Raw genomic sequence first — 23,038 nt, 5'->3', positions numbered from 1 at the left:
CATGCAGAGTCGCAGATGTAACCTTCCCGGGGCAAACTCCCAAGTTTTACCCCCCCGAGTCATCGATAATATAGAGAGCTCCTCGGGTCTGGCTTTTCCCGGTCGCTTATTTTTTGAACATACAAGTTATTCTCCAGTTCATTTCGCAATGATTTACTTACTCGAGTTCGCACATGCAGTGACTGAATGCATAATATTGCGCTTTTCTGGTGTTTGTTTTTTCGGTTCGCTCTCCTCGCAGTCCCGGGGTTGAATGCGAATGAACTCGCTCGGGGATTTTAAATGTAATTTCCCATAATGCCTTTTGTGCAAAGTGGAGGGCCGGATCTGTTTTTTTTTTTTTTTTTTTTTCTTCCCTTCTTCTTTTCTCACTGGAAGGTTATTGTTGCCCATTGCAGGAGAAGACAGCAGGGACGTGGAGTGGAATGGATGATGACAATATTTAAATGCTAATGAAAAGGGGGTTGGATTAGGAGACATGTTGAATGTATTTTACAGCAGCAGTGCGAGATGAAACTATAATCAGCTTTCTCATGTACCGTTTGGCTCCGGCTCGTTCCCTTTTAAACCGAAAATGAGGCACGCGATCGGGTCAGGACTGCTCTCTGCCTGTTGCCGCTTCAGATAACGGAAATATATGCGCGACAAACACAAGAAGTATCGGTAGAGTTTGTGCAGCTGGGAGACTGGAAGTTTCTTCTTGAGCAAGTTTTGACCTCGGCGGCTTTGAGCTAAATCGAAAAATGCGTCCGCTCTTTGCGATTCGGCCTTTTCTTGGGAACACATGGGATAAATGAACGTCACGTCGTCATCTGTGAACAAAATGAATTTTCAGCTCCTAGCATTTAATTCTGCCACATTAATGAAGCTTGTTTTGGGAGGCGGCTGTGTCACTGGTCACAAGTCTGAGCCACATGTCCCTTTTCCTGATCTGCCTCCACATACTTTTTAACAAAATTGAACCGCTTAATATTGTTTTATTGAATATAATGACCTGAACGTAAGCTACTAATTATAATGGGACGTGCAAATCCTCTTATCGCTCGCCTTTCTCCTGTATCTCTACTGTTTTGATACTCTACTGTAAACAATGTGATTTAAAAATGCATAGTGTGGAGTCTGGCGCTTTAGGCTGTGTTGTTGTGACGATCTCATTTGCATAGTGATTAAAAGCACAGGAAGTTTTTTTTTTTTTTTTTTATATTAGCTAGGCCGCACACGGCCTATCATAGCAAACATCCCAGAGAAAACAAGGCGGCCACTTTCGTATCGCTGTCACGGCTCTTGGTATCGATCGTTTTTGAGGTCAGAGTCCGTGCTAGCGTGTCCCCGTGGCTCTATTTGATGGTTAGACTTCCTCCCACGACTTGCCTCTCTTTATGTTCGTGAAGGCCGAGGTTTGCCGATTGTCAATTCTCTCAGGTCACTTTGCAGGAGCCGAATGGGAGCGTACAATCCATTTAATGCTCGGGGTGAAGTGCAATAGGCAGTCAGCAGGGGGGGCGCAATACAGTATGTCAGGATGCTAAAAATACATCAGGTGTTTAGAGTCCGTGGAGAGGTTTCATTGACAGAAACATAAAGAGGCGCTCATGACATTTTATTTTGTAAAACTCCTTTTCTTTTTTGCTTTCTTTTTTTGAAAATGCAACTGCAAAAGCCTGTCATGGCGAGACGTGAATCACCAAAACGCCGCGCTTCGCATCCAAAAATGAATTATCGGACTCGCCGTTTTCGTGATAGATTATCGCCTAAGACCGCAGAATGGCTGCTTCCATCTTCCTAGGGGGGGGGGGAAAGAAAAACATAGCCGCAAGTCACGAGTGTTAAAGAGTCTCGCTGGGGCCGGTCGTCGCTGTCACAATTTCCACTAAACAACAGCATCTGCTCGCTGTCCTTGGTGCTGAACATGTGTAATAAGCAAGTGTGGAAGCTTTCCCGTGGAATTCCTAATGTGCATCCCGGACTAGAATAATGGCAGGGTTCTAACTTTGGGTCGGGTTATTTGTTAAACACCCTCCTTCTCATTTTTCAAGGAAACTTATCAACTAATAAAGGGAGCTCCCTGGTGCCCAGACAGACAGAAAGTGGTCATAAAAGCTATTTAGGTTATTACGGTGAAATAGGGCTTTAATAAACCTCTTTCACATTATCATTGTATATTAAGGAAATTAAAGTTCTATATGTAGGAGCTTAATGTCAGGGCAAGAAAAATACTTGGTCAAACAAAGTTTGAGGCGGTTTGATTCTTCATGGCTAACTGATGATAAGTAGTGTGGACACATCGACAGGAAGCACATCACTCACTATTTGTCCCGCTTCGGGGTTCACACACTCCAGCAGGCACGGGGTGCATGGCAGAAGAAAGAAAGGAAGGAAGGAAGGAAGGAAGGAAGGAAGGAAGGAAGGAAGGAAGGAAGGAAAAGATGATGGAAGGGAGGGGGGAAGGAAGTAGGGAAGGATGGGAGGGAGGGTGGAAGTAATGGTGCGAAGAAGGTAGGAAGTAAAGGATGAAGGAAGGAAGGAGGGAAGGGAGTAAGGAAGGAAGGAAGGAAGGAAGGAAGGAAGGAAAAGATGATGGAAGGGAGGGGGGAAGGAAGTAGGGAAGGATGGGAGGGAGGGTGGAAGTAATGTGCGAAGAAGGTAGGAAGGCAGGTAGGAAGTAAAGGATGAAGGAAGGAAGGAGGGAAGGGAGTAAGGAAGGAAGGAGGGAGGATGGAAGTAATGGTGCAAAGAAGGTAGGAAGGAAGGACAGAAGCAATGAATGAGGGGAGGTAGGAAGTAAAGGATGAAGGAATGGAGGGAGAAGGAAGTAAGGCGGGGGAGAAGGGAGGGTGGAAAGAAAGGTACTAATGAAAAGCAGGAAAGATGAAAAAAGGAAGGAAGAAGGACTGACGTACAGGTGGAAAGAAGGTGGGAAGAAATGGAGGGAAGAAAATAAGGAAATGGAAAAGGAGGAAATTGGATGGAAGGAAAGGTGGTTGGTAGGACGGAAGGAGAGGAGGAAGAGAAAGAAAGTGATTTTTAAGTGCACCACTCTGGATCTCTAGTGGAAGTCGCAGACAAGTTTAATTGTAACATCACCGGATCACTTCTTTATTTTTCTTATTATCCGATTTTTTTCTCCTTTGGCGGGGATGTGGGGGTGGAGGTGGAGGTGGAGGTGGGGGGGCTCCAACACACGCAGACCGCTGCTACTGGATGGGGCTGGGGGGTGACAGGTGGAGCCCAGTGGAGAAAACTAGGGAAAAAAAAAGAAAACATCACATTTAGTTGATGGGAAGATGAGGCTGCGGGTGTGGGCTGGCTGTGGGGTGTTACTGCATCATTTAAGTACCGCGTCTGATGTCACTTCCTAAGAGCCATAATTGGTCATCAATTACTCTTAAAGCTGTGAAGACGTGGTAAATGAAAACACACACACACACACACACACACACACACATACACACCCCGGGCGATCCTGCAGCTGCTGATCCACTGAAACCTTAATTGCTCGCACCTTGCAACCCCCACCCACCCACGCCCCTCCCTCACCCACTCTCTCTCACTCTCTCTCACTCTCTCTCTCTCTCACCCCCCCACCCACCCACCCACCCACTCAGCCCTCCCACCCACCCTCCAGTCGTCGCGCATTTTCCGCTCACCTCCAGTCAGCCTGCCGCGCCTCCGCCGCCGCGGGCACCCACACGTGGACTACCGGAACCGGACGACCGCGCCACCGGGAGCAGCGTGGACCGACCGCACCGGAGGGGCTCCCGCCCCCCAAACGCCTTCCGTTACCGCGTCTTTACCGCCGCTCGGTCCCCGGACCCCCCCGGAACCCCCTCCCGCACCCCGGCGTGGGCGGCTGGACGGCGCGGAGGATCCGCCTCTGCGCTCCCGGTCCACGGAGTGGCATGGACACGGGCGGGAGGCCGTACGTGGGTTCGGGCTTCAGCTGAGGAGGCTGGTGTGTGTGTTTGGGGGTGGGTGGGTGGGGGTGGAAAAGGGGGGGGGTTGTCATCATCCTTTTTTTTTTTTTTTTTTTTTCCTTTTTTTCTGGGGTGGGGGAAACGGACAAACTACCCGCAAAGTGCGCGGCGCCCCCGCCGCCGGCGAACCCCCGGGGCCGCTGCGACCCCGCGGACTGAATGAGTCCGTCCCCGGCCGCCGGTCGGACTCCTCCAGGGCGCTGCGCGGATGCAAAGAGCCTGAACGCACCCCGGCGCTTGGGGAAACACCCTCTCCGTCTCCGCCAGCGGTGCTCCCACCGAGCCGTGCCGAACCCCGCGCCGTGGCGGCGGTGAGACGCTTCACCGGCAGGTAGGCGAACCCACCCGCGGACGGACCGCAGAGCGGGTGTTTTTTTTTTTTTTTTTGTTGTTGTTTTTGTTTTTGCACCTGTTGTAAGAAATGCAAGGGCGGGTGCGTGTGTTAATGACGCCCATTTACAGTCATCGACTGAAACAGTGCGTTTCCGTGCGCGGTTTCGATCGGCGCGATTAGGTGATAATGGGTCACACGCAAAAGCCATCAGTGTCGCCTTATTACAGTGTTATTACCACCGCTCACAGTGTAATAACCCTTTATGGCTTCATCAGCCCCGGCCCCCCCCTCCCCAGCTCCCCCTCGGATGTTGCCTGTGATGGAGACCGGCTGCGGTTTGATGAATCCCCCCCCTTTCAGGTCAGACGCTCTAAACTCTCCGGTCGTAAAGCGTGATGGCCAGATGTGACCCGGCATCCATCATGGATGCACCCGGGAGACGAGCCAGGACCGGGGATTCGCTCTAACTGCATTCTACGAGGGAGTGCAGGGGCGGGTGGCACCACATCGGCGTCTTTGGGTGTTTTTTTTTTTTTTTCGAAGTGGAGGCCGACGTGCGGCTCCGAGAGTCCAGCTGCGCTCCATCCGCCGCAGATAAACGCGCCTCCCGCCCCGTCCGTCCGTCCGTCCGTCCTCCGGCAGTGACAAGTGTCATCTTCCAGCGGAGGCGGAGGATTCGCACCCGTGTCGGCGTCTCCAGGGGCGTCGTGACCCGCGGAGGCCGTCCGGACGACCCGGGTTGACCTCTAGAGGCGACGCGTCCGACGCCTCCGTTCGGGAAACGACGGCCGGCGTCTGTCTTTGCCCAAGGTGACTTTATGGGGAGTCAGGTGACACGAATCGGACGCGGGAGACGTTTGCTATCAAATTGGTTTAGCCTGAAATCCAATAGAAAGCCATTTCATCGTCGCCTGTAGAGGAAACCCATGTGCTTCTCTGATGTTCTAAACGGTCCACCCCTTATTTTCATTATTTGGCTTGTTCTTTAAGACACCTTTGACAAATCACAGAGCGGCAATCATCCAACAGCGCTGCTTCAAATGATGGTCTGCGGTTCCTCATTATTCCTGGCAGATGGCAGGAACGTTTCCCTCCAAAACTGCGGGAGACATGAAGGGATCACCGACAAACGGTTGATTTTCCTAAACGCCTGCCACCTTATCAAAGAGCGGATCCCGGGATAACGCGGCGCACCGGGGGTTTTACGAGTTTTGAACAACCGCCATCTCCGCGTCGGCAAGGTTCTGGTCCGTGCGTGATGTTTTGGGGACAAACATGGCGGTGACCCCCCCCCCCTCTCTCTCCCTCTCTCCAATGCATTTGTCTCCGTTGCGTGTTGAGTAAGGTTAAGGGGGGAAAAAAAACAACCAAAAAACACGATTCTCCTCTCTACGCTTTTCCCAGCTTCGGGCTCGGGATCCGTCGTTCCCCTCGGCAACCCCGCGAGCTCAAACCCATCCCGATCCCCCCCTCGCTGCAGACACAGAGACCCGGATCCTTCGGGTGCAGATTGACCCCACGGGTCAAAGGCCGCGGGTCGATCCGTCGGCTCCTCATATCCGCCCACCTGCTCGCCGCGGCTCCGTCTATCCGTTTGCGCCCGGTCGAGCCAATAAGGCTCGTCAGACGGAGGCTCGTCCCCGTCGCCTCTCGCGTACGTCTCCGCGGCGACGGTCTGCGATTTCCTAAGCCGAGAAACCACAATCCAAAAATATATGCTGGCGGAGAAACAGGGAGACGGAGGTAAAAAAAAAAAAAAAAAAAACTGGAGGAAGAATCCACCGCTAAGTTTGATGCGTGTTTGTGTATTTCCTGCCGCTTTGCCCGCGAGCGAGTGGGCGTTTTCGTCAGGGGAACAATTGTGAGAGCAGATGGACTGTAAAAATACATTCTAATATCGATATCGGCTCATGTTTCCTCTTCATCTCCGCAGCGCCGAAATAATTACTGAGGTGTTTTGGATTCTGGGAGTTGAAGGATTTCACCTTTACTTTCCTCTATTTGTGCACTAATGGGTTCTTTCACCTTTTTGAGTGTAAAACAGATCGACGACACCGTCTCGTTTGGTGGAAATGATCTTAAAGAAAAAAAAAAAAAAAAGAATCCACAGTATCCGCGCGCAACCTAGCAACACATTGGCCAACCGTATGTCTGGATGCACGCGGCCGCCAGAAAGCCAAATGTTTCACAGCGAGGAAACACAAATGCGTCTCCCACAATGCTCCGTGGCGTATTTAAACACCCGACGCCATCGGAGAGATGCATGTTACGTGTTTGCCAGCCGTCTCCTCTGACTCAGACATTAATTCACACATCTTCAGTTGAATTTCATCAGGGACGTTAACGTCCGCTATTCCCTTCCAGGCCGAAAGGCGGGATGGAAAGCGGGACTGAAACGCGCCTCGGCGGGTTCGCGTCCCGTTAGCCGGGGACGAATGTCCGCAGAGCCGATGAGTGTTGCCATGGCGACCTGAGTACCTTTAACGCACAGGTGGGACGGGTGCGGGACCGGGAATCGGACGGACCGACGCGTCGCCTCTCCTTTCGATCTCTTGTCTCGCGAAGCCGCCGCCGTCTTCACACCGGGCGCTCGCTCAAGATGACTTCCCCGCATCCCCGGGCTCTTAACCTTTAACGGCGCCTTTGGTTCGGCGCCCCCGCCGACCCCCATCGCCCCCTCCCCTCTTCTACCACCACCCACGTCCTTTTCCTCTGTTGACTTTGATTCTGAGATATACAAAGGATTAAGGTCTGAAATGATTGAATTACAGAGGAGAAGTGGGGGAGAGGAGAGGAGAAGAAAGAGGAACGGAGGGTGAGAGGACGAGGAGAGCAGAAGGATGAGGAGGGGATTGGAGAGGAGAAAGGGGGATGAAAGGGGGACAGTAAGAGGAGGGGAAGAAAGAGGAGTGGAGGAGAGGAGAAGGGGGTGTGAATATGAGAGGGGGATGAGAAGAAAGGATGGATTTGAACGGAGACAGAAAAGGAGGGGAAGAAAGAATAGAAGAGGAGAAGCAGCCCCACTCCGGGGCCTTTATCTGCGGCGTCTGGCAGCTCACACTAACTCCACCCGGGCCGCCGACTCCCTCCTCCCCGGTTTTTCTGTCTGTCCCCCAATAACCTCGTCTGGGTTCCTGCGTTCTCTCTAGCAGGACCTCCAAATGAAGCATAGTGCCGGAATGCCAACACGTTACCGCCGGGAAAACCCAAACCCCCCCCTCCCGGGAACATCCCGAGCATCGCTCCGACCTCTCGCAGGACGTCGGGGGGGGGGCGGCGGGCGGTCGAGGGAGGGGGGGGGTCAGAAGAAACGCTGGCATGTAAACGGGACTTACCGCCTCTCCTTTGTGGACCTCGGAGATGGAACAAAGAGGGAGCGGGAGAAGAAGAACGACGGGTGAACGACTGGAGGATAATACGGATTGTGCTGATATTTATCAGAACAATAAGAGAGGATTTTTTTTTCCTGTTTTTTTTTTTTTTTTTTGTGGCCGCATTGAATTATAATGTGATTACATAATTTGTCACTGTGATTCTTCCACAAGGAGACAGCAGTTTCTGTGTGCGGGGGGGGGGTGAGGGAGGAAGGGGAGGCAACGCTTCCCCTTCACAAGAGCTTGTGTTTCTAAAACGGGCTCATGACCGTGCTGGTAGACAGAGTTGGAATACACAAGCACCCCCCGCTTTTTTTTTTTTTTTTTTTTTTTTGCACTCACACACACATTAAGTTACTTAGATTGCATGTATGTGTCTGTGTGCACGCATGCGTGAGTGCGTTTCCGTGCGCTTGCGTGTCTGCGTGTGTGTGTGTGTGCTCAGCAGGGAGAAGATGCCATTCCACCATGTGCGGGCGGGCCTGCTCTATCCAGACAACTATCTAAGCAGCTCCCTGACGGAGGGCAGCGAGGCCTTCCAGCTCACCAGTATTTCCACGGAGGAGCTGGGAGGTGAGTGTGCTGGGGGAGCGTGTTGGGTGGCGGTGGGTGGAGCTACGTGTAGGTGTGTGTGAGGTAGACTTCCAGGCACCTGCAATTATGGTTTCACCGCGCAAGTATTGCCACTTCATGACAGCATGCGGCGGCGCTTCCTCCCGTCCCGCTGCCTGAGGAATATAATCAATTCTAATGATCTGCTGTGAATGGAGGCTTGAGAGAGAGAGAGAGAAAGACGAGGTTGAAATGAACAAACATTTCACAAAAGACGTAAATGTATCGATTTGGGGGGTGGGACAGGAAGGACCGGGTCCTCATTTACATGTTGTAATTGTCCCGCGCAAACGTCGATAATAGAGACACTCGGGCTCGTCTGTAGACGTGCAGCTCCATGATTTAAAGGAAGAGGAAATGAAATGGCGATTTATTGTATTGTATCCTTCAAGATTTTTAAACAGCGACGAGACAGGGTCAAATATGTGTTCCGACACCATCTTTATCCTCTCTTCTTGCGTAAAAGTAGAGTCCTTTCATTGTGTGACTTCAAGAACTCATTCGTTCATTAGCTCTCCCGCTTATCCTGCACTCGGGGTTGCAGCGGCGCCGGAGCCCATCCCGGCCGTCATTAGCCGAGAGGCGAGCTTCATCCACAACCGGGCGCCAACCGAGCCGCATATAGAGACGTGCAACCGTTCGCTCGCTTGTCATCTAGAGGCCTGCGACCATTCACCTTCTCGTTCACATCCGGGCCATTTCTGGTCTCCACCGAACCTGGTGTTTATGGACAGTGGGAGGAAACTATAGTGGCTAAAGTTCCTTCTACGTATTTGCCAAAGTATTCACTCATTTAACCACTCTTAGACGGAAAGAACGAGTCTCTACACGTGTTTACTGTTGACGACGGTAGAAAACAGTGTGTTCGCTCCGTCTTTTACTGAATCACACGGTATCCAACAGTTTTACCTTTTTACACATTTGAACTGATCACGTCATAGCTCAGCGCCCGCTCCGAACCTTATTTGGTTAACATAAACATAAATACATATGCCATGAATAAGCATGTACTCAACAAAAAAGCAAAATTAAATACAGTAAAGTAATTATTAATAATTATGCTATAATCAACAATCACCAAAATATAATGCAATAATATTATATCCAAATCTGAGACAAAATTACAAAAAATGGAAAATGGCACTAACAGAAACTCATGCAGACTCTGCACAGAGAGGCTCCCCTGTAGGAATTGAACCGGGGACCTTCTTGCTGTGACGCAGAGAACTAATGTAAAATATGACTAATAAAGCAGTATATCCCCTTTTTTTTTTTTTAAACTTCTAAAATTTTTTGATGTTCCTTCCAGGAAAATCCAAAGCCCCTGAATCGAATTACTTATTATTTACTTGTGGACATGGACTTTGGAGTATGCAACACTCTTTTCACCAAGTTCCCCATTTTTACTTCTCAGCAAAAGCTTTCACAATTCTTTAGTTGTCCTTTTGAAACCTCTTCGTTTCATTTCGGGCTTCGGACGACGGCGTCGGACAAATCTCGCCGCGCCGACTGTTTAGATATCGGAATTCAGGAGTCGGATTGTTCCCTTAAAGACTTGACGTAGAGAAGTATTTCGCCAAATCTCGAAGTGAACACATTTATACAGTAATACCTTTGAATAATGCATTAGTTTATTTGGAAAGACTGGCAGCTTCCTCTCAGCCTGCGCGACTATCAGTCGGAGTTTTAATGACAGCGCATGCTGAGCGATCCCAATAAACACCATATATTCCAGATTATCTGACATAATCTCTCGCGCGCTCCGTGTATAAACAAATCATTTTCCATTCACAAAGTTCATATTTCTCCGACACGGGTTGCCATGGCGGTGGCGGCGGGGGCTAATCCCGTCGCTGAGTGAGGAGGAAGAGAGCGAGTGTGCGTTTTCTAACCGAGGCTGTTTGTTTGCGTTTATGCATGTGGCCTATTGTTGTCTGTGCGAATGAGCTTTGGTATGAAGCACTTTGTAGCATAAATCTTTTAATCCAATGTCCCTCATGCAAAACTTGACTCAACCCGGTCCACTGAAACGCTCGCGGTAGCAGAGCACAGCTCAGACAGTAAGTGAAATGTCTCATCAACATGCCGCCGTTACGCCTCCGTGTTTTTGTTTGTCAAGGACGCCGTGAAGGGTAGAGCGGTCCGGACCTATGGAAAGCCCTTACATAAATTGAATCTGGACGGCGGGACTCCAGACGTTATGATAAGGCAATATCTCAACCCGTATCCGAAGCGACCAACGGGGATCGCTCGGCGTGGACGAAACATTCTTGGTATTTCGCTGCCAGCATCTGAAAAGTCCAAATCCCGCTTCAGAGAGACGCTGAAGGTTCTTCCAGGATCATCTGTTGCCGTAGATAGAAGGCTAGTTAATCACCCCCATGTCAGATCACCGTTTTTCTCTTCCCCGGTTTAAGGCTCTTCATCAATCACGGTAAGAACATGCACCGTCCTCCCGGGGGGGCCTCGGAACACAAAACAGCATACAGGCTGCACATTCACGCACGCAGGCGCGCACGCAGGCATTACACAGTGATCCATAAGGGAGCGGTGCATTTGTACCCCACTGAAAATGCACTCTTTGCCGTGGAGCTGCATACAAATATATCTCCCTTTGCTTTGGGAAGACTGCACATTCACCCGCAGTCCCCAATCCTTTGCTTCTGATACTGGCTTTATTTAGCGGTGAGAAAAGGGAAACGGCGGCACGGTGCTCAAGTCTAGTTATCAGCCGTGGGAGATATTTAAAGGCTTAGATGGGGACTGCGACTGAACCTCGGCTCTAATGCGGCTGACGGAGCAAAGACGGGAGCGAGACAGATCTGAAACTGACTTTTACACAGAGGAAGGATGGAGCGGTGTGTCAGGGAGAAAATATTAATGACAAGAGGCCCGAGAGAGATTGAAAAAGACGAAGTTCATGCAAAATGCATCGCTCAAATTAAGGAAAGGATTAGTCTTGGGGGAAGTCACGGTTTACTTTCGCTCCGCGCGGCGGGTTATTCGTCTTCTCAATCGCGTTTCGCCCGCGAGCGTCTGGCCGGGGGTCCCGCCGAAATGACACCTGTGAGGTATCGCCATCAAGAGAACACAATTTCACGTCCGCGGGAAGACACTGAATAAAGACTCGCGCCGTCCCTCCTGTCTCGGCGGCCTTTATAATGTTGATTAATTTGATCCTCCCCTGCCCGCCCCCGGCTCGCACCCCGCCAAACTCCACCCTCACTCGTTCCTACATCCACTCTGATGGTGCCCGATGATTAGACAGTAATTAGCTGACCTGAGATCGACCAGGGGATTTTGTAAGACTGTCCTCTGTGGTTTCAGAAATTCAGCTGCATGAGAAGATAGATTCCTCTTGAGCTGTATGTGTGCGTGTGTGTGTGTCGGTGTGTGTTTTTCTTTTATCGTTTTAAATTAGATGAAAGAGTTCAGTGGGAGAAGATATTGTTGGAATGGCTCCTGGCTACGCTGGTGGGGATTGTGCTGTACGAAGGGGGTCGGGGCTTCCCCGTCTGAATTTGTAAGATATAATAAGTGTCAAAAGAGGTAACAGTGGCTAGCAGAGTTAAAGGAAGGGAAACGGGGGAGGGGAGGGTCACCCCAACCTTGAAAACACTGAAAGAAAAGCTATAGCACTTCCAGTGCTGGAAAAAAAAAAATCTGCAATTAACACGGGTACCGTTTTTTTATACGCCATTTATTAAGAAGCGTTCGAAACAGACAAGAGAAGTTCCTGGGTTTTTACAACTATATTATTTCTCAGCTTAGTCGATGTTTGTTCACAGCATTAAAAACTGATTCATGTGAGTGTTTCAGATCTGGCACCTTCATTAAGCCAAAGAGGACTCATCATTTCCACACACACATACACACAAAAAAAAAAAAAAAAAATCTTTTTGAGAAATTAGTATTGCAGTTGCTGGTGTTTTGGAAGGCGACTTGAACTTGTGGGAGGAAGCAGAGCCGCGAGCGTGACATTCATAAAACGCCATCTACTGAAACGTAACCTCGCGCCCGAACAACTTCTCTCAGCGCAGAAAATAAATACATTTGTGTGTGCGGCTTTGTTAAATGATTCAAATGCCAATGCTGAAATTCTGTTGCCAAGTATTTTAATTTCTATTTTGGCTATTAACATAACAACTCCTCGTGTTTGTGGAGGTTCTCAGTCATCCAGGTCATGGTGAACTCTTGACGTGGCAACTGGACTTGAATTTCTTCACTTTAAGAAATTCATTTCTAATTAGAACTGAATTAGAACATTAGAAGTGAAGAAGCCTCTCGGGTGAGGGGTGAAACGTCTTCGGGTGAAAAAATTCAAGTCCAGTTGCCATGACAAGAAGATTTCGACAAGAATAAAAACTCCTTTCTTAATGACTAAAATGAACTTATTACAAATGAATTTCGCTTTTGGCAGCTGTGTTGGCAAGCCGAGTAAGAAGACCAAATTCATCTAACAGGGTGTTTCTACCTACCTGACAAAATATCTCTTTAGTTTCTAGGCACTAATCTATATACACCAGAAAACCGTCTTTCTGTTCTTTGCCGATTTCACACGAGTAGTTTTTAAAGCTTTGTTTGTGAACGAAGACGTCTAAAGTGTTGCAGTAAAATCCCCGCTGTAAAACGATGAGTCAAACGGCGAAGCCGAAAGCTGTAACACCGCAGCGTTTCATGAGCCGAAGGTTTCTGTAAAGTCTACATTTGATGAATCGTTAATAAGAAACGCTGCGGAGTCACCTTTTAAAAACATTTGTTATGCTTTCATTTGAGAGGGAATTACATGCATCCTTGAGGTATAACTACGGCCCAGGATGTATCGCTTCCCTTTTTAAATAATCTCAAAGTATGCATTTTTTTGTTAAAGATCAATTTTTTTTTTTTTCACTTGCAATATCTCGAGCCCTGGCAGTGAAGGGCTGCCTGGATTTTCTTTACTCCGTACAAGAAACGGAGACGAAAAATTTGAGACGAGTGAGATTCGCAGGAACATTGGAAGTAAAGTTCGGTTTTGTCCTCTTGGAGCCAAACCAGATGTTTGGTTTGGAGATTTGTTAGTAGGTTCAAACAACAATAAAATGATTTCGTTCCAATTGTGTGAGAAGAAACCTGAAGTCATTGTGGTAGGGAAAAAAAAAACACGCCTCCATTACACATTAATTGAACTCTGCTGTTATTAAGCAAGTGATCAGCACTGCAAAGAAAATACACTCCATGTTAGTCAGGTGATTCAGGAAACTCCCCATCTTATATTCACTGTGCAAAAATCTCCATCCTTGCCAAGATGCACAGGCAACCTCATTAGATTGCTATTTTTTTAGTTTTGGTTTGGCGTATATATCAACAGCGGAGATACAGAAAGCCCCTCCTCCTTCCTGGCTTGAGTCATGACTGCCAGGCGAGAAACCCCAGTGACCTTTAATCCAGCTTGGAGAGTTCTATCGACACCATGGGGTTAGTGATTTCTGAAGTTGACCGAAAGATAACGAGACGATAAAGCTGCACACCATCTTCAAGGGTAGACGGTGAGTGGAAGTCGACAGGATTGAGCACAACAACAACAACAACACCTTCCCGCACTGAGAACTTTAGCAAAAGCCCATCTCAGGTTGGAGCCTCCTCAGGTGGAGGAGACAAAGGAGGAAATCCCTCCCCCCGCCCCCCACACACACACGCACACACACACCGCTGGTTTTGCTGCTTGGCCTCCAAGAGCACTCCATTGACATCATCTTTAATTTGCTGAGTGCAGACCATGTCCAGCGGATCCTGAAGAAAGGACCTGTGACAGACTGCCGAGCATGAATAAGTGTCAGGTCCCTGACTTTGGAACAACCTTTAGCACGTGGCGACGTCACCGCGGAAGCATATGCTTGAACTCCGCGTGAGGAAGTTTGAGGGGTGAACGACAAAGCCGGTCTCTTTAGACGACCGTGTCAAGTCATCGAGAAAAGCTGCCAGAGTTGCAGCGGAGAAATATCCACTTCTAGATTGCTCCCTTCTTTGCACAGGTCAGATAGCGGTGAATGAAGGTTCGGCCGCTGTTGGTCGACGTCAAGGAGTTGAGTTGTGAAGCCAATAGGCGCCAGGTTCGATGCAGCTAATATAGTCTGCTCAGCGACAAGAAAAAGAAGTTGGCTTACCTGAAGTTACCAGAAAAGCTGATGTATTCTTGCAAATGAGTTAGAAAACTCGGTAATGTGAGAGACCACATATTTTGTTTCCATGTATGCTGTGATGCCTCGGAGCAAGCTGTTTTTTTCCGTTGTTTTATGTGTGGACTTTAAATCCGGAGGCAAAGCTGAAGTCTCATTCTTTGACGCGTGGTTTTGTGTACTTTCCAAGAAGCAGGTGTAAATCAGTTGTCTGGAGGCGCTTACGGTCCTAACTGCTGTTTGCCATCAAGTTGATGCTCACAATCCATATGGTGCGACTCGTATGGCTGTCGGCACGCACGGCATCTGAGTAAAGGCCCGGATATTCAAGAGTTCAGCAATCTGGCTGTTTCTTATCATCCTTAACAGATCCATAGCATTAGTAAGCTAACGGTTAACAGCTGTAGGGGTTGAGGTTGACTGGAAACCTCACGTCCAGACTTCATGTATCACACGGTAGTCTAGCTAGAGGCCAGTTCTAGCTACCTCCTATCACGCCCAGCATTGACTAACTCCGTTGCACCTGCTGGTTTTTTGCACTTCTGGTTGGATGCTAAACTGTATGTCATTGCCCTGCACTTGTACACGTGCAATGACAATCAAGTTGTATCTAATCTCATGCAAATCTAATCTTCTCCAGACTGCAGTCGCCACAGCAATAAATTACTGCATCTGTCATTGGGCCTTGACCCTTAGCATTCCACGACCACTTTGATCATACAAAACTCTTAAAAAGCGAGTTGCATCATCCTTAGCCTGACAGACAGTTCTCGGGGAAGATGTGACTGCACTGGATGTTGCTTAGGCGTGAAGCAGAACCCCCCGACCCGCACTCCAAGAAGAAGTGCGAGAGAGAGAGACCTTTATTGTCACATTCAGTTATACACAGAGCGCAACATCAGTAAAATTTGACCGCAGCATTTAACCCATTATGGATGCACCATGAGCAGAAGGCAGCTACTGAACAGCAGTCAGGGGCTCGGTGTCTCGCTCAGCAACGCCACGGCAGGCGAGGAGGAGCCGGGAATCGAACCGGAGATCTACCTCATTTTGGAGGCTGCCGAACCGATTCAGAGCACAAAGCGCTGTTTTAATGCCTTTTGCGTCCAGAAAAGGTTGCGCATTCATTTCCTGACGCGACAGCTGGGAACGGTCAGCTGCAGTGTTCGTGAAGGACAGGACACACACCCGGCCCGTGGCAAGGCTTATCAGTCTCTCCCCGTTCCGCCTCAAGGGAACACCTCGAGGTTTTTTAACGCTTTTTCCGAGTCACTCGCTGAAAGTTGGAGACGGGAGGTAAAAAGGTTTCGATCCCCTTAGACCGTGGAAACTAAGTGGCCTGCAAAAGATTGTTTAAAGACTAGGGAGGAGGAGGATCAGCAGGAGGAAGACCAGCTCAGAGACGACACATGGGGGTCAAGAGTTAGTTGAGATTTCATATTCTGCATTCAGAAACATCTTTTTAGGAGCAAAGTACTTAAAGGCACCATTAAATACTCCTTTTCACTAATTCTTGTTGTTCTCTGAGCTCCCAAACACTGGATTTATGGCCTTACTCGCTTGCAATGCCACTCAAATTTGATTTCCTCTATCGTGCCTCTGTATATCCGAGCTCCATTCAGGACAAGCTGTTTCTCTGTCTTAAATCCAAATGGGCTCCTGTTCAGGGCGCTCACTCAGAAAGTGGAGTCGTCTTTTGGCCGTGGCTTGTGGTAGTTCTTATATTTATACGTTTAGTTCTATGCTCCACTTGCACAAGAGTTTTCAGGGCTTTGACAGTGATTCGCGTCTCACCGGAATAAACCTGCATAGGCAAAGGATAACGTGACGGCTGCGCTTAGCAACAACAGCCACACAGTGGCTAATCCACGAGAGAAAGCATCATAAATGAACCGGTGATGTATCAGGCGAAAGTCACATCTCATGCGGTCGGTTACATCCACAGACCCCAAAAATGACGAATTAAATTCAGACCAAAATGCAAATCCTCGGTTCCTGCCTCGAGCCAATAAACAGAGAGTTTACAGAAGGACTGACTGAATCAGTACACGGTGCAAGCTGCAGCCAAACTACAGCTACAGCGGGATGTAAAACGAGAGATGACAAAAAAAAAAAAAAAAAAAAAACTGACTGACCTAATTGGTATAAAGTGGAAGCCGCAGTGGAGTTACTGCTAAAATGCAACCGTTAGCATATTTTGCATGTCGTATCAACAGAAATGCTAGCAGCCCAGGTGCTTTTGACAGGACAGTTCAACAACAGATGGAGCCACTGGTGGGTTGGATGCTAAAAATTGGTTTGCAAGTGATGTCTGTTGGGGAATTGACTCTGAATTAATAATCCCATACTGAATTTTTTCTCCTGTCGTATTTAATGATAAGGACAATGTGAGTGAGCGGTATATTGTTTACTCACACCAGAGGCACTACTCCAGACACAGATACAAAGTGATAATGATTCTTCAGTTTACTGTCAGGAGCCCCCAAATAGTGTTTGTTTCCAAACTTGCACCAATCTGTGTCAACCCCCGAACTCCCGCAGACAAACAGTCTGTGTTTTAACTTTTGCAAAATATATTTTGCGCTGTGGGCGGCACAGTGGTTGGCTCTTCCGCCTCATAGCGAGAAGGTCCCTGGTTCTATTCCGGCCGCTCCTGTTCAAACAGGAACAGATGTTCCGCACTAGTTTCGTCCGGGTTCTTTGTTTTCGGCCCACAGTCCAAAAAAAAACATACATGTTGGTTCATTGGAGACCCTAGATCACCCAAATGTGTGAATTAGAGAGTGAATGGTGGCTTGTCTCTATTTCCATCCCTGTGAACCACTGGTGACCCCGCCTCTTGCGTAATAAACGCAGGGATGCAAACTTACGCCCCTGCAACCTTGACTGCAAGGATGAGTGGTGCAGATAATAAATGAGCGAATGTATAATGTGCTTTATATATTTCAAACCCATTGGATATATTTACGAAAGGTTTGTAACTAATAATCGTTGCCCTTCTCATCTCATCGCAAATACATGGGAATCATTTAAAAAGGATCTAAATGCACTGCATCCAAAATGTGACCAATGTGTTTTCAAGGTGTCCTTCTTTTATTCAACCCCCAACAAAAGAAATACAGCAGGATGGTTCACAGCATTGTGACATGATTTTTCTTTGTTTGCCCGTGCAGAGATCCGTGAGGCGTTTCGTGTTTTGGATCGTGATGGGAATGGTTTCATCTCCAAACAGGAGCTGGGTATGGCAATGCGCTCCTTGGGTTACATGCCAAGTGAAGTGGAGCTGGCCATCATCATGCAGAGACTGGACATGGACGGTGAGTTTCTCCACAGGGACGCGCAGGAGTTCAAGTTCAAACACAAACAATCTGTTTGTGTTTGTGTTCTTTTTTTTTTTTTTTTTTTTTTTTTGTTAAAATCCACACTCCGCTTTTTGTCTCAAATAACCGCCGCATACCGTAAGTACCATTCTGGGGAACGATCACGAGCAACAAGCTCAGAAAATAAAAACTAAAGTGATGAATTGTCAGGAGAGTTTGTGAGGATGTTCTTTTTTTTTTTTATTATTTTCTCATCAAAACAAACCAGCCATATGTGGATTTTATTGTTACACAAATAAAAAAAAAATCTCGTTTAATAGCATCAAACCCCCGAAGTTAATGTTTTTCATTACTTTCTGCCTGAACGGCATTCAGAATTACACCAACCTTCAAACTGTCCTTTGCCCAGCTACCTCCAAGGCTAGCAGGTGGTCAATTGTCAAAAAATAGAATTTCCTCAGAGAAAAGAGACTCTCTGCTCCTTACACCTTAAACCCAGCCTCGGCTCTTGCTTCACAGAGAACTCCAATTACTCGGAGACGGTCCCAGCATCACAAACAAGGTTTTTAAACAGATTCTGGTGGGCCGGTCTCGATTCCGTGGATCCTGGTAAATAGCAAAGGTCTCTCCGAGAGCCGTGTTTCCGTTCGCTCGGGGAAGAGAACATGCCCATGTCTGGCTTTATGTCGTGTCCGTGGCGTTGCTAATAAGGCGCAACCTGGCACACTTGCTTTGGAACAAAAAAAAAAAAAATCCTCAATTATTGTCAGGTTTCTCAGAGCCTGCGCAAGCGTTTCAGACGATTAATTTAATGTCATGAAAGCCCTCCTTAAGAAAATTTAATCCGCTGATCTCTGGTAATATTTTCTTATCCCTCCCTCAGGTTTTAGACAAAGTAGGCTTAACATTTAACATGTAATATGTTAATCCAAAGCTGTACTGTTAGAGAAACTGCCGTCTGTTTTTTTGGAACGGCAAACTTATGCTGTAATTCGTGGTACCGCTTAATTTGGCATAATTCCCTCGTCATGTTTTCCGTGGCAAAAAACAGAGCTCTGTGATTCGGCGTGAACTCGCTGTATCGAAAAATGTAATTCCCCCCACTTGAGGTGCAAGCTGACCCGGAGAAATATTTAACATCGGCTCTGCACCTCGTAAAAGCAAAGCAACGGGAGTCATTAATTGCACGTATAGTTTAAGCTGTCTCTATACCCACTTTAATTAACGCCAAATTACATAGCTCTTAGAAATTACAGACTCCGAGACTCGGTGTCATCCGACTAAAACGAGACACTCGCAAAGACTCCCCGCTACATCTGCTAATACGCCGAGGAAATAATTAAAAAGCCCAGAAGTACGGGTAGTGCTGTGAAATGAGGAATATTGTCGACGTATAGCATAATGAGTCCCAGTAACGCGGTTTATGGGGCAAACTTCTGCGAGCACGTGCAGCGTCTATTACCGCTTGCTTGCTTTGCTGTGGTACACCGTGCAAACACGGGCGGCCTCTTTGTTAAGTTAGCTTTGCCGCGCGCTTCATAGTTTGTTTTCTTAGTGTGAGATGAAAAGAAAAAAACGCAATCAAAAAAAAGAAGATTGAGCAAACACAGATAAGAATGCAGTTGCGCAGATGCGCACGATCGACTGGAAAAGGTGAGTCGGCGCTGATGGTGCAGGATGTTGCTTTATGGAAGAGGGCACATCCATCTGTTGATCTGTCTCGGGGCACTTTGCCGTTTTTGGCAAACAAATAAACCTCAGCATAAAAAGCCTGATTCAGCCGCGGTCTGCCGGCCTCGCTGTCTGTTTCCCTTTCTCTGATTCCCCATTTCGCCGGTCTGATTGTTTCCTTGTGTGTGTGTGTGTGTGTGTGTGTGTGTGTGTGTGTGGCTGCAGGTGACGGCCAGGTGGATTTTGAGGAGTTCATGACGATACTGGGACCCAAACTTCTGTCGTCAGACAACCGGGAGGGATTTCTCGGCAACACCATCGACAACATCTTCTGGCAGGTTAGGCATGAAGTCGCCTCCTTCCATCTGGCGAAGAGTTTTCTCGTCACTGTCACTCCTCATCACGCATCACTTCCATCCTTTGTGCTCGCTCTCGCTCACCCGACCTCAACTCCGACTATTTACTTCTGCAGTCGGAGCGAATCTGCGTCCTTACATGCAGCCCCAGTTTGGGCACGATTGCAAAAATATGCGCTCCCTACCTGCTTGTTCTTTCCGGGATGAAACAACCCCGCCCACCGAAAAAAAAAAAAAAAAAAGCCTCCTTGCTTTCGACTGTGAGCCTTGAAGAAAACGCAGCCTGCTGAGAATTAAGTGTTCCTCTATGCAAGTTTGTGTATGTCTCGGCGTGCACGTGTGCTTGTTATTCGCGGCGGCGCAGACATTACCATAATAAAGATTTCAGAGAGGTGCCCATGTATGGGGAGAGGAGATATCAGGCCCGTTCGCTTTCAAGTGCCCACACCGGGCTCGGCGGTGATTAGAGCTCCAGCTCATCTACATGCTTTTGAACATGCTTTAGCCCGCTCACCAAAATGTTGCATTCCGGCCCATAAACACGCCGCTATCAAAGTCTGGTCGCGTTTTATGTACAAAAGAGACGGCGGTGCGTGCCAATGCATGCGTTTGAGTATTTATCGGGATGACAACTCTCCGGAAGCCGCCCGCTGCAAGTTGAATGAGCGAGGAAAACATTCGGAGGGTGACTCAGTGAAACGAGGAGGTGTGGATGTTTCAGGTTGCACACAAATACGGGGCCGCATTTACATAGACGTCCCTCATCGAGGATTACGTCGTGCGAAGGCTTCATTAAACATCAATCCCTGAGAGCCGTTGCACCCGTGAAGGAGAGATGGAGCGAGACAGTCAACAGTGTGCCAGCCAAGAGGGGCTGAAAGGGAAAAGGGATGAGAGAATAAAGAGGTGAGCTGGACAATGTGCGGGTTTTGTGAAAGGGGGGGAGGCGGTGCGTTGGCGGAGGAGATGCCCCACATAAAGATACAGGGATATAATGGAGGACCACGAAGGAAGAGAAATGAGGAAAATGAAACAAGAGGGTGCTAGAGACTGCAATTCATGAAGGTCGAAGACAACGTGCATCTCCGGGAGTGATTTCAAATGTTCCCGAAGATAGCGAGACGGGCCCAAAGAAGGGGCGATTGTCGGTGGGAGACGTGTCTCTCAGGAATGGGAGAGAAGAGCGGCGTCCGTGTGTGTGTGTGGGTGTGTGTGTGTGTGTGTGTGTGTACGTCGGACGTGTTTCTGTGTTTCGGAGTTCACAGGAGAGAGATAGGGCCATTGTCTGGGGAGAGCTGAAGATGGAAAAGAGGGAGGAAAACTGTGGTGGGCTGTAATGACTCAGTTGAGCGTGTTCAGATAATCCTTGCACGGCGAGCTGCATGATGATTGACTTGAACGAGGAGGTTCACATTTTTGTGTTATTAAACTCTCTTTCACTTCTTTATGTGTGCGTGTGTGTGTGTGTGTGTGTGTGGAATCTGTTTTTATATATCCGTGAGATTGCATCTCGCTTGTTTGACTTGACACAATTGAATTATTTCTGAAACGTCATTGTTTATTTTCCTCCGGACCGACAAAAACCTCAGGGAGATTCACATATCTGCACTGGAAAAAAAAAAAACAAAACTCCTGACTCGAGTTAACACGTTTCTGCTGACGGCAAGTAAATTAGATTTGAAAAAGGAAGCGACCGAAAGCCTTTTGCAAATGAAGACACCGTGCCTGAAGGTGCTCTTTTTCATCCGTGTGAAAAACACAGTTTGGCGTCGGCGCGCTCACGAGATCATGTGTACACAGCGCGTGGAAAACATGCCGTCGCTTCAAGTCACTCGAGATGTGTTTTGCTGCGGTGACTTCGCCGGTATAGAAGCGCGGATTCAACCAGGGCCGGGAGGAGGTGAACGTTACAGCAGAAACATTCAAATAAGCTGAAGCCTAAACTGAGTCGTGGTGTTGCTTTCTTCCTTCTATTGTTCTGGCTCAGGAAGGCCGGGTCAGGGCCGTGACCGGGTCCTGCCGGAACCAGACACCAGGCGCATTTTAAATTCTTACAAGCAGCGTGTGGTTGCGAGTCGCCTGCAAATTTAGAACTTTGCAAAATAACAAATCCTCAACAACGGTGGATGAAAAGTCCTTTTGGCCTAAAAAGTACATCGTTAGTTGAAAGTAATAAAAACAGAACCTGCATGTGGGTACAGAAGCTGAAAATCTTGCGGCTCCTGTGGAATATTGACCAAGAGCTTGCATTCACTGCAGATAGTCTTCATCCCCTGGCCGTAATGGAGTCTCACGGGTTTTGCGGTTTCCGTTCAGCAGCCATCGAGAGCGAGGCGTTCACTGGCTCCTTGTGGAAATATCTCATGTGTGTGGATTCCCCGTTCTCTCCCCCTATCTGTGTCCAAAAACATGCGGCGGGTTCAATAGAGACCCTAAATTAGGGGTGCTCACACTTTTTCAGCATTCAAGCTACTCATAAAATAACTAAGTCAAAATGATCTACCCACAACAAAAAAGCAAAACATTCTTTATATGAGATGAGATGAGATGAGAACAACTTTATTAATCCCGAAGGAAATTGTTGTGCCAGAGTTTCAAGTAAAAAAAAACAAAACATAACAGTAATAGATAATAGTAGAAAGGAGGAAGAATAAGAAATATAATGAAATATGAATCGTCTTAACTGTTAACATATGCACAATGTATGTTGATGTACCTTGCATAACAGCATGAGCCAATATTGCACAACACAAAATAATGATGTACATTTTTTGTAATTACCCAAGTTCTCTCTCATGACTTGCACTGAATTGAATCATATTCCGGACAGTGGCTGCTTACAGCCGACCTTATTAACGATGACACGATTCGCCCGGAACAATGCTTCGGTCGAGGCTTTTGCTTTTGAAGTATGTTGCGTGAAAAGCGAGTGCCGTCTGGACAACTGGGATTTTAGTTCCTTCACCTTTCTCTTTCTGAGCTCGCTTTTTCCGCGGGATGCCCGTGTCGTATTTTCCACGAACGGTCCGAAAATGCCGCTGCACATTACCCTTCTTTGGTATTGCGATGTTCGACCGGCGGACGAGGCAAACGCACTTGAAAATGTCATTGTGAAAAAAAAGTCCTCCTTCCATTCCCTATGAAAGTTTTTGTCTTCCTAATTGGTCCAGCTGCCCCACTCATTTTATGCCTTTTCTTAAGTTTAAGAGAAAAAACAGAGGGCTAATAATTGGAGGTAA

At 47.9% G+C, this 23,038-nt stretch overlaps 1 protein-coding gene across 3 annotated transcripts in view; it reads left to right on the top strand.

Annotated features, from left to right (window-relative positions):
* The first annotated feature begins 3,653 nt into the window (after window positions 1-3,653).
* caln2 (calneuron 2) overlaps window positions 3,654-23,038 on the top strand; it is a 33,357-nt gene continuing 13,972 nt past the window's right edge. Inside the window, exons 1-4 of one of the 3 annotated variants that reach the window (XM_086177308.1) lie at window positions 3,654-4,305; window positions 8,131-8,255; window positions 17,626-17,769; window positions 19,669-19,781. In XM_086177308.1, the coding sequence (XP_086033434.1) occupies window positions 8,138-8,255; window positions 17,626-17,769; window positions 19,669-19,781 (375 nt within the window). In that variant the 5' untranslated portion in view covers window positions 3,654-4,305; window positions 8,131-8,137. Of the gene's footprint in view, window positions 4,306-8,080; window positions 8,256-17,625; window positions 17,770-19,668; window positions 19,782-23,038 lie in introns of all 3 variants that reach the window. The other 2 variants (XM_086177307.1, XM_086177309.1) reach the window with 2 other exon arrangements.

Source organism: Fistularia commersonii, chromosome 29 (genome assembly GCF_037954325.1).
Source record: "Fistularia commersonii isolate RoL2024-O1a breed Wild chromosome 29, RoL_Fcom_v1.0, whole genome shotgun sequence".
NCBI classification, from domain to species: domain Eukaryota; kingdom Metazoa; phylum Chordata; class Actinopteri; order Syngnathiformes; family Fistulariidae; genus Fistularia; species Fistularia commersonii.
This window is presented reverse-complemented; position numbering and strand designations above follow the sequence as displayed.